The sequence below is a fragment of the Ostrinia furnacalis genome, unplaced genomic scaffold (assembly GCF_004193835.3).
Source record: "Ostrinia furnacalis isolate ACB-3 unplaced genomic scaffold, ASM419383v2 OfSCF4659, whole genome shotgun sequence".
NCBI lineage: Eukaryota > Metazoa > Arthropoda > Insecta > Lepidoptera > Crambidae > Ostrinia > Ostrinia furnacalis.
Genome location: NW_021134898.1, coordinates 399,028 through 411,514, shown reverse-complemented (window position 1 = coordinate 411,514; position 12,487 = coordinate 399,028). Strand labels below are relative to the sequence as shown.

The 12,487-nt window shown below is 37.2% G+C and overlaps 2 protein-coding genes across 5 annotated transcripts in view; both read left to right on the top strand.

Annotated features, from left to right (window-relative positions):
• Positions 1 to 12,487, top strand: part of gas2 (growth arrest-specific protein 2) — a 452,494-nt gene that overhangs the window by 105,093 nt on the left and 334,914 nt on the right. The window lies entirely within an intron of this gene.
• The window catches only part of LOC114359809 (rho guanine nucleotide exchange factor 17), a 78,472-nt gene that overhangs the window by 56,664 nt on the left and 9,321 nt on the right, over positions 1 to 12,487 (top strand). For all 3 annotated transcript variants that reach the window (XM_028314316.1, XM_028314314.1, XM_028314315.1), the window contains exons 4-6: positions 4,457 to 4,534; positions 11,452 to 11,634; positions 12,193 to 12,421. In XM_028314316.1, the coding sequence (XP_028170117.1) occupies positions 4,457 to 4,534; positions 11,452 to 11,634; positions 12,193 to 12,421 (490 nt within the window). The remainder of the gene's footprint in view (positions 1 to 4,456; positions 4,535 to 11,451; positions 11,635 to 12,192; positions 12,422 to 12,487) is intronic.

Genomic DNA, 12,487 nt, shown 5'->3' with positions numbered 1-12,487 from the left:
GCGCCCGCGCGAGAAGTATTGCGAGACGCGATGTATCTACGCAGTCGTTTTGATACATTTTTAAAATAATAATATCATGTTTACAATGATATTTATTGCTGTTTTTAGGCCGGTGTACGTACGTGTGTTTGTACGGCCATATTGTAAATTAAAATAAACATTAAAAGAGATTTTACTACGAAAGAGTGTACACCTAGTAACAATACAATTTCGTAGTAGCCAGCAGTGCTAGTCTCTTTTTGGTAATTGGTAACGATTGTTACTCATGAAAGTGCATTCTTACACGTGGTTATTCTACTCACTCAGTGACTATTATCGCTGTATCTATCAAGGTAATAACGATAAACAATTTTGGGAAGATCATAAAAACAAAATATTATTACGGTGGCTTTCCTTATTTTGAAAACAACATATTCCAGGAATACTCTGGCTGTGTCACGTGTTTTCAGATTGTGGTTTTTCGATTATTATTTCCATTTCAATTTAGCAGTTTGGTTAGAGGTTTGTTAATCGTCGGCAGCGTAACGCGCGGTCAGCGGTCACCGGTCAGGGCGCGTTATCACGCTCGATCGATGCAGCGGCGGCGGCGTTTACACGGCTTAACTAAACTTAATATGAAAATTTTATTTTATAGGAGTTTGTCTTTTTGTAATTTGTTTGAGCTAAACAGATATTGCAATATCTCACTCTTTTTTTCTGCTTTATACCGTTTATAAGTGTAAGACGTGGGTGCTACATCGTTGTTTGTGGATTGTCGCAGTTGTATTATTATTTTTCTGATAAAAACTATTTCAGGAAAGTTTTATATAAAAATTCGCTTCGCAATACATTATTTATACCTCAGAATAAGGGTTGTTTTCTTCTCGACAATTCGCTAAATTTTATACATTCTACGAATTTCAGTTTTACGTCTATGCCACAGACTATGGAATAATCGTATTTTCAGTTCATGGTAATCATTTATTACGTCATAATAATGTACAAACTACTTCCGAAAAGTTGATAGTATTTAAATTTTCCTCATACTCATGCACCTTTCGTCGTGTCGTACCCAATCACGTCGGTTGGTGTAAACCCCGCTGCGCCGCGAATTAGTGGCGTCCACGGCTGACTAATTAGGTTATTAAACCTGTCGCGCGGATGGAATCCAATTATTGGGGCTGGCACATCACTCGATAGAAATAGGGATACGCTGTTATTGTATTACGTTGTAATTAACGAGGTATGTACAGTGTAGGTATGGTAAATAGATCTTAATATTTGGTGTTTTAATAGTCTGACACAGACTCCATAAAAGCTTAATAAAATCCACTTCACTGTAAATTATATTAACAACTCTTTTCAACAACTTTTCAAAAATTATTGCCATCGATCAAAAGAATCGTCTACTAAAGTTTAATGTTCAACAAAGTTACAACACAAATGTTTAATGTTATTGTTAGTGAGTATGAGAGTATGTAACTTTATTGCATAGCACATACTACAACTACAACTAGCGTTTTTCACGGATTTTGATTCAAAAATAAGTTTTATCAGTAGAAAATACTTTCCATAGAGCTACGTATATATTTTGCAGCCTATACGTAACTCCCAACACAACATTTAGTCCTTCGCCTCACGGCCAGGCCAGAGCGTTTCCTTATTATTAAGTTTCCCGCTTCCCGGAATCGGCGATCGAGTTAAAGTTGCTCCCTTCCTGTCGAGCGAGTCCCAACAACACTTTACACGTAAACGCAAACTCCCAAGTTATGTGACTGCTCATCTCGGTGCAGCGGTGGAACTCTGAACTTCCATAGAGTAGTTTAAAAGGGGTGAGCTACAACTTTATATTGCCCGACTAAAACGTTTCTAAATGATAGGTATAATATGCATTTTTGAAAAACCTATGAAACAACTTTGATTTAACTAACGACACAATTAGATTGAGGTATTTAGACTTTGTTTTAACTGTATAAGTAAGCTGAATATTAATTAAAGTGAAATACATAAAATATCTACATTCTGTTAGTACAAGTATATAATGTAGAGTCTTTGATCCAGAAATCCATAAAATTCGAGCGTGTTCATGCATTAATCACAAGTAAATAAGGTTTTAGGTGGTTTTAATATCGGCACTCAAGTGGAGTCTTATAATATCTCATGTTTATGATTAGAACGCTATTTATTTATTATAATACCTTGATAATTTTATAACTATTCTTAGTTGTCTTAAGATATTCACGTTTTCATTCTTAGTGGATCTGTTACTTATCTATCAGATGAAGCTCACTTCTATACAAGAAATGCCTAAGCATACCTACTACAATGCTTGTATTTGCAGTTGTATACTATTCAAATTGTCTATATTCTGCGCCACTGAGCGAAACGCGAAACATTACGTCGGTAGTTATCTCCGGGCTACCACCCCGAAACTCGTTTACTTAATGGCTGCTGCAAAATGTTATGATTTCAAATGACTCCCTGTTTTCTAATATTTTATTATTTATGAATGATTCGATGAGCTACTTATAAGCTTTCATAGAGTGGGTAGAGGAAGCCGTGGGTGAAGGTATAAGGGCAATTCTAATTTTGATAACTTAAGCTCTTCAGAGGTCGATTGAAAAACGTAGACGTTGAAAAGGAGACCTTTTTAGGGTTCCGTAGCCAAAATGGCAAAAACGGAACCCTTATAGTTTCGTCATGTCCGTCTGTCCGTCTGTCCGTCTGTCCGTCTGTCACAGCCGATTTACTCGGAAACTATAAGTACTACAGTGATGAAATTTGATGGGAATATGTGTTGTATGAACCGCTACAAAATTATGACACTAAATAGTAAAAAAAAGAATTGGGGGTGGGGCCCCCCATACATGTAACTGAGGGATGAAAATTTTTTTTTCGATGTACATACCCGTGTGGGGTATCAATGGAAAGGTCTTTTAAAATGATATAAAGTTTTCTAAAAAACATTTTTCTTAAAGTGAACGGTTTTTGAGATATCAGCTCTCAAAGTCGTAAAAAGTATGTCCCCCCCCCTCTATTTTTATAACTACGGGGTATAAAATTCTAAAAAAAATAGAGGTGATGCATGCTAATTAACTCTTTCAACGATTTTTGGTTTGATCAAAGTATCTCTTATAGTTTTTGAGATAGGTTGATTTAACTGTAATTTTGGTTAAGTTATTGTGCTTACACTGAAAACGATGGCTGAACCTTATAAGATAGATCAAAAAATATACTACAGTATTGTACACCTTTTAAAATCCGCGATGATATAAAATCTTTATAATGTAGGTACTTTTTACGAGAAATATTAGCTTATTCAAGCAATACGCCATTAATCCTTATCCAGTAATGTACCTTAAATACATTGTGCATTTGATAAAGTTTAATATTACAAATGTGATTGTTGAGTAATAATAGGTTAAACATATCCATCGAACCAATATTTTTAAAACGCGTTAATCCTATAGATTATTATTACATCGATTCAAGAAGATCGGTCGCTCGCTGCGCTGCAGCGCGTGAGTTGCGGGGCGTGGTCTCGCGCGGGAGCGGGGATAAGATAGCTAACCGCGTCGACCCGAACGGGCAGACACGTGAGGGCAGACGTCGTTGTCACTTGTGCGCGCTAAGAGAATTTCATCGTTCCCATTTACTTCTTTCGCAAGTCGAATTTGGCGTTGAGACTTTTTAATATTGAATTGTACCTATTATAAAAAATAAGTAAGTAGGTATACTGGTTTAATAGGTGCTATTAAACCGGTCACGTACTAATAAATCCCCCAATAATATAAATTCCTTTGTTTTTGGTGCAAATTTTAGTGTTTCGTAGCAGGTTTTTAAAATTTCTAAAGCTTATTGTATATCATCTAACAATGGATACTTTAGATAATACGTTTTCCTACATTCTGAATTATAATAACTATATCGAAGATGATGTGGTTCGCGCATTTCATGAAAAGTTACTTCGGTGCACATCATTTAGACCGCGTGAGCTAGAATTATTTCAACACCCTGAACTGATTGAACCTGTACCTAAAAATGAGACGCACCTTCAAGTAATTTATGACGGTGACGTGGGATTAGTGGGGCACTGGAGTTGTATTTATTACATTAATGGAATACTGCGTGTGTACGATAGTCTTGTTGGTGTTCTATTATTTATAATATTGATGAATTATATCATACTATTTTTTGCCCACGGTTATGCTTACGTGAATTTGGTTATTGGCCTATCACAGAAACTAACGATCGCGAGCGTACCTCTTCCAAAAACCTGAATAAAAACTATTTTATGATATATCTTGGACAAGTTTCATCCTTAGATAAGTCTTCTTCGTGAATCACTCTATCTATTGATGAAAAGCACATAATAAATCCGTTCAGTAGCTCTTGAGTTTATTGCGAATAGACAGACACGGTGGAAGACTTTGTTTTATGGTATAATGATACTTAAGTTCTTGTTTGGTTGTTGCAGGACACACGAACGCACGTGGTGGTGGAGCTGTACGAGACGGAGAAGTCGTACGTGGACGCGCTCGACATACTCGTTAAGGTAACAAATAAAAACATTCACGCAATACAAAGATTTCAGATACAGATTTTTCAAAATGTTCCACTCCCGCAACTGGTAGTCGTGCGACCTCGTGCCTTATATTCGCTAGTTCTTGGGCAAAGTGGGTGATTTGTAGTTCTTAAATGTTTACCAACTTATTTTAAAGCAAACAAGGAATTTACTGTGTCCTTCGAATATTTATGATAAAAGATTACATTAATGTCAAATTAGATAGCAAAATTTGAAGTAGGTGCTTGAAATGTTTTGTTTAATGAAAAAGCTCTACCTCTACGAAGTGCTTTTGATTACATACACATGTAACGCAATATCACGATTTCACAATCTTGCACAATAATGTATAAATAACAGCAAAATTTTAATAACAACAACATAAATGTAACGCAATAGAAATAGAGTTCGTCTTCAGACAAGTGTAATGTGGAATAAATAATTCAGCTGCAAACACTGAAATCTAAAGGAATACTCTGATGTAGTGTCGTACAGTTTCGCAGCAAACGGTCGCTTAATCGCTTTGCGAGAATTACTACAATACGCCGTCCGAGCCTCGATGCGATGGGTCTGGCGGACGAGTGACAAAGTGTGCAAGTTGGAGGAGAGGGCTAAGCGAGTTATTCATTGGGATAAGGCTGTCACTGTGCAAATACCTACTTATCCTTGTAAACCTGTTTCGTTACCTTACCTTTGAACTGAGATTTTAAGAGCAAAAACATCTCTAACAAAATAAATCATTCATTAATTTCTAGGTCTATCCATTTATGACTTTGAAACGTTGTACCTAATAGGAAACAAGTTCAATATTATTTCAATAAACTTTAACTAACTGACATAATAATGAGTCATTGACACGCACTATAATAGCACTGGAGTAGACAAGACAATCGAGTAACAAATAAAGCGTAAAAGCCTGTAAAGTTTCATATCAACATGCATTCAGAAGTACTTCAATCGAAAACTAGCATAAATAAAACAATAAAAGTCATGTAATACAATTGAACTGAAAACAACAAATGAATGCCGAATTTGTGGAAAATATTTTTCACGGTTTTTTTCATAATCGAATTCGTTGCGTGGAGCCGCGGCGAGCGCTTTTAATAATGCTCCCGCGTTTCATTCGCTGTAAATCCTATTTAAAATTGAACGTAAGTTACGTTTTGCGGTTATTGCACGAACATTTTCAGAGTGATAAAAGTTATTTTTCCCGCTAAGCAGGAATATTACGCTTTTACTGTCTCGAAATGAAACGGGAGACGTCTTCAGCTGTAAAGGTAAATATAAAACGGTCATTTGTACTCACCTTTATTCAGTTCACGTCTTCCCTCCTCGAGTCACCTGAAACAAGATGTCATTTTTAATAATTTTTCTAAGTAATAAGTGCTTGTTGCGGATAATTTCATGATTGGGGCATATTAATTGTGTTTGTAGATTACATACAAGAAAAAATGGCATGTTATAAACCTTTTGCAAAGCTCTTTAAAACATGATACCTATTATACATTCTATTAACACCATAAAATATGAGTAGGACCTAATAGTTTTCGTAATAGACAAGTATCAATTTAATATAGAACTTGATTTTACTTCTTACTTCTAGTATACACCTTTATTAGTTAAATTATAGATGTTTAAGTTTGAATAAGATACAGTTTTTAATTAGTTTCAGAGCATATTTCGTCCTGCATGTAAGCGTTGCGTACACATAACATTACGTTAATCCTATTTCTTAGCCCGTCAATCCCGAGAACTGTCCATGGCGTCCCATGATCATGTGCCCCGTGCCTCAAGGACACAGGACCTACAAGGACACAGGACGTACAAGGACGCACGCACGGACGATATCCAAGGACGGCCATAAATTATCCGCTTGCATAAACAAGCGCCGATAGATCCGAAGGCTTATTTGTCAGCTGCTGCTGGCAGATGACAAGGTCTTTGACTATTCATACCAATATTATAATGGAAACGTTGTTTGTCCTTCTTCCAAGTCGAACGGGAGAGATGCGACGTGGTTATTTGATTTAGTTCGAGAGCTCCAAACATTTGGGATGATAACTCAATTGCATTGAAAATCTACTTGAAAAGTAATTACAGTAGCCGTAAACGTTCACTAGTTTTCGTTGTAATAATATATTAAATTAAGGTATGATAAAAGTTAAGTTACAGTTTTTGTGATTGATTTATTTATTCTAGGAAAGGTAAAATTAGCAAACGGGTACCTTGGCATCAATTTAATGAACGACTAATTATAATTTAAATTAACCTATAATTAGAGGTTCTCACGGGTAAAAAAGTACCGCCCAAGAAATCACATTTCTATAACACAAAAACAGCCTCTTCCATATTACTCGTATGGGGTAATTTATTTATTACATAAGACTATTTTCGTAAATTTTTGACCCCCTCCCCCCTTAGAAAAAATAAGAATAGGCCGACACAAATGGAAATGGATAGGAATAAATGAATAGGTACGTACACGGCGCAGTGCAGGTGGAGCGGGTCCGTTGCCAAATGCCAAAGAAATGGAAATCATTTTCCTATAACGCATTCGAGCGATACTCGGCACTTTCAAATTATAATTTTAACTTTGTGCATTTTTGTGACCTTACGTAAGAACTATCAAGATTCCCTCCCACCCCCTTGTAAGAAAAAAAAGGACGTCATGGTCTCCCCTTAAATCGTCTTACGTAATAAATGAATGGCCCCTATACAACAACCAATTTGAATTTGAAAGGCGAATCAATCTTTACGAAGCAATCAAAGCATGCCGTCTGCAGCGATGCGCTCGCCTACATTCGGCGAATGCGGCAATTTCCGCAGGACAAGCAATCTCGTGAGGAATCTGCGCTCTCAATCGGCCACTGAAGCACACGCTCGCTTGAAGAGGGTTGCGAACTGTCAGAGTTTAGACTTGCCAACGAGTAGGGTGACGTTGATCGCTGTTTCCGAAGTGAATGATGATGCTGTTTCTGCTATCTAAAATAGAAAATTCTCTTCGTTACCAGTTAGTATCGTTTACTTTATTATTTTATTTGCAATAGACACAAACGGTTTAATATCTATGCTAGATGAAACTTCTTTAAAAATCCAAACCTGACCGTAAATTATAATTTTAATACCATACTACATAGCATAAATTAGGTACTATTATAGGTACTTTAAAATAAATCGGGCATCATAACAATAAGTGTGTCAAGGTCACATATATGGCAGCTAGCATGAGTCTTGTAATCCAAATTGGGTACTTAAAAACTACAAGCTGTAGCTGTTATTCTATTGATTTGCTATTTTGTTAACGTACTTTGTGTTTCCTAATAAGTTTTAAAATCTGGTGTTCACTTCTTATGTTTAAAGTCCCGTAAAAGTACAAAAACACTTGGCCACCTCACCGGGAGCTCCCCAAGCGCTCCAAACCGACTTAGACGGCACTCGGAACTCCAAGTTATGATTCACTCCAACTTGGCACTCGCGCCAACAGCCGCCCGTCACAATACAGAGACGTTACATCCCAAAGTAAATGGAACTTATTAAGTATTCCATTCGGATCTATATTTTCATTTATCTCTCGGAATTGGGGTGGACCCTTTTAAGAATTAATTTGTATGAAGCGTCAAAATGTATTTCCTTTTCCTTATACTCGTGTTGATTCAATAGAGTTAATTTCATTGTTACCTATTTGTAACCGGAAATTAGATTGGTTTTGCCCCATAACTACACATGGGTCTTAATTAAATACACACCTAATCCTAAACATTTTATCTATTCGCGTTTATACATTTTATTAGATAAATTACCTACTAATTTAACAAGCTATTCTTAAATAATTGTCGATAGCCGATAGAACTCTTGACTACAAGAGTTAATGAGCAATTAAATAAACATTTGTTTCAAATCTTTTGGCGTCTATTCATTGATGATTGTAAGAAAGAAAGAAAGAAAGAAAAAATGTTTATTCAGTATCATCGACAATACACTTACAATACTTAACACTATTTAATGAGAAGGTAATTACAATGATACTGAAAAGGTATCCACTCAGCATGGTGTCGTAGCATCTCAGTAGATAATGCCACGACGCTGGTCTTCCGTGGACACCCAGACTATTGTGATATTATTATGTGTTTCGAGTAGTGTCCGACCGAAACTAGTTTTACGTCCGAAACCGAAACCGAAAACGAATTTCGGCAACGGTGTCTATTTCGGCCGAAACCGAAACCGAAACCGAAACTTCCTTACAAGGCTCATATTTTGAGGGAAAAATAAAGAAAACGTTATTATAATCAGTCAGTCTTTATTGTTTTCTCTTTGAATCACATAGATTTTCATGGTAAGACAAGTGTAGTTTCAAACCAGTAATAGTTTGCCTTCTAGGCTCGGAACTTCCTAGTGAATATAATTTATTGCACTGTTCACTTAGCTTTAGATAAATCTGCGTTTAAATTAACGATCAAATCGTTATCGTTTTATGAGCATTTTTTTTTGTCTGCGTAAATATGACCATATCTCCGCTTACCGTTCTCAGCTTCAATGGCTGCCTCTCCAAAGTCAGAATTCTCTCTACCCTTTTTTCAATTCTAAATGATCCCAACTCTCCTTCATATTATCTTGAGTCTCAGTTTAACCTTCTCAGCTCTACGCACTCACGTCAGCTCCGCTCCTCTAACAAGTCCGTTCTTTCCACTCCTCTTCACCGAACTGGTTTTCTTTCCGACTCCTTCCGTCTCCAGGCCATAAGGCTCTGGAACTCTCTGCCTGAAGAGACCAGGCAAGCGTCTAATAAGTTTTCTATTAAAAAATCTGTCTATAACCACTTCCTTCAAATTATTTCATCTTCATGAATTGTAATTTCAGTTTAACTCAATCATCTATTCTATGTATGTATTTATTTATTGTATATTTTATATATTATTTATGTATTTATGTAGCATATTTGTTTTTTTTTTCTCTCTTTGCACTAGAAGTACCGCCAAACAAATTTCTTTTCTGCTCAACCCAAAGGTAAACTGGTCGAGAATGCTTTAGTGCATTAAGTTCGCCTTAAGTACAAATTTATTTTGGCATTAAAGTTTAAATTAGCCAAGCGGCTGATTGACTGTACAGGTGATAGAAGAGCTGGCGCATTTCTTGGCCAACGAATCATTTTGGCTATTCAGCATTCTGGGCACTATGTCGCGTTGTTTGGACAGCGATTTGGGACATATTTTTTATTTGTAAATATTTGTAAATATTTAGTCTATGTAGGTTAATTATTTGTATTGTTCTTAATCTCTTAATTCTATACTTTTATAACAACAAGGATTGACCTATCTTTCGCCACAACTAATTGTTGTAAATAAGTAAATAAAATTGGCTCTGATCGGATTCATTCACTCATTCAACGCCCCGAACATGGCCAATAACAGCGCGGAAACTTCCGAATGCACATTCGGTTTCGGTCGTAGTTTCGGCAACTTTGCCGCCGAAAACGAAACTAAACCGAAACTCGTGTTTTTACCGAAACTCAACCGAAAACGAAACCGAAACCGAACATTCGGTCGGACACTAGTTTCGAGTAAAATAAAGCGATGCGACTTTAATAGTAATTAAACTGAATAAATTGATTGAACTTAATTTATCGAAATCAGAAGTAGTTCAGACGTTACGGAAGTAATGTAATAAATACTCGTAGAGTTACAGACTACAGATTTCCCGAGCTTAAATAAAGGTGAGAGAGAATAGGCACATATGGGCAGATTATGTACCATCCTAGACCGAATCTCATTTAACACCAGGTGCGATTGCGGTCTAATACCTGCCTTGTTACGCATAAAAAGAACGAAAGTTTCACCAAGACCGTAAGCAAGGAAGACACAGTTTGATAACACGCGACCTACTTTACCGGCATACAGATATAATAACGGAAGTCTCCTGCAGCTTCCTCGGCAAAGGTATTAACCTCAATTATTAATACAGGCTGCCGCTGCGCATTAAACGTATTAAGAGGATTTCAATTTATTTGGAAAACAAAGGGGAAGGCAGCCTTATTCTTTGTCTGCAGATTTTGTTCTTATTAAGCCAGATGATCATAATACACTGGAGATGAGAAGGTATTAGGTATACTCAGAAATTTGTTTGGCGAGAAACTTCAACGGTTTGTTGAGGATTATCCGTTTACGAGAGTCATTATAAAGCGGATATCTTTGTTTTCATCAGAATCCGAAGTATTCGTTATATTAAATTTAGGATTATTTAACATCACGAACGGTCTGGCAAAAACAACTTCATTTTCATTAAATAAAATGTGATCCACATTTTCCAATAACGGTAAACGAAACAAACATGACATACACAAATTAATGTGAATTAATTTTGTTATTTACCATCGAGTTATTAAAATTTTGATGGAAAACGAATCTATAAAAACAAAGACACTTTATCAACACAGTCTTGGGGAATTAGCAGTTGACATTCTATGGCTGAAATAATGATTGAGATCCTAAGGCTGAGATCGAAATTGAAGCCACGATAGTCGAACGGTGAAGGTGTCGGACTGGCCGACTCGTGATCCGGGGAACGCGGGTTCGGTCCTGCTGCCACTATGAGAGTTTTCGCGTATGAAAAATCCGCCAGATGGCAATACGTAGACGCGAGGTCCAAATGCTGCATGATTTTTGACACGACATTGACAGATAAGTCAAAATCCACCAATCACGCAGCAGTCAGACCCCACATCCACGTCCCGCCATCTAGCGGATCTTTCATACGCGAAAACCCTCATTGTGGTTAGCTCAGTCGTGACACAAGCATATTTAGCTTAGTACGAGGGGCTAACGGGACTATTAGTAATTTGAACAAATATTACAAATAATCTTTTAAAAAATGAAGACTAAACCAATTTGACATCAATCATCACTTCTTTGCAGAAATACCTCCAGCCCCTCAAGAGCCCTGAGAATGCCGGGCTCCTGGATTCGTTCGTGGTTGACGAGATCTTCAACCAGATCCCCACCATCTTCAACGTGCACCAGGTGTTCCTGGAGCAGCTGCGCCGCCGCCTCGAGCAGTGGGACTTGCAGCAGAAAGTCGGGGATGTCTTCTTGGATGTGGTGAGTCTCATTGACAGAGAAACTGCATTGGTCACGAGATTTTCTTTTGAACCTTTACGCCCGTAGTCACAAACATTACTATGAGGTCCTACAGTGCGCGTGGATGCACAGGGTGACACACGAACAAATCACAGAGCTCTATTCAACGATGTGCGTTCGATTTGCTGCTTCACTCAAGGAAGCATCGTTTGTAAATACGGGCGCTAGTCTTATTTGTTTTGAATCATCAAATATTTTGTAAATATATTTTTTTCGACTTGGTTATATTAAATGTGCTTTTCTCAATATTCATTATAATTCTCATATTATGTTTACTGCATTAAAAAAAACTCATAAAACTCATTTATTTTTGCAAATAGGCTTTTAAAAAGCACTTTCATTATTTGTAGGTTATTTATTATTCTTATATTCTTATTTCTTTTGAATACCTACTTAGTAACCATGAAACCTGTATTCATAAACGATGCTTGACGTACTCTGAGACCTCATAGTAATGTTTGTGAATACGAGTGTATGTCATCAATCTTGACCGTTTTCTCTTGTTTCCCACAATTCCAGTTCACGAAACCCACCGTGATGGACACATACATGTCGTTCATCAACAACCAGCGGCGCGCGCGCGAGACGATCAAGGCGGCGGCGGCGTCGCGGCCGGCGTTCGCGCGGTTCCTCGACGCCATGGCGCGCGACCACAAGGGCAAGCTGTCGCTCGACAACCTGCTCATCAAGCCCGTGCAGAAGTTCCCCAGCTACAAGCTGCTGATACAGAGGCTAATCAAGCACACAGGTAACTTCCAGACTTAGACCATTCGTTCACTTTTATTATTGTTTTGATGTAGTAGCCATGATATGG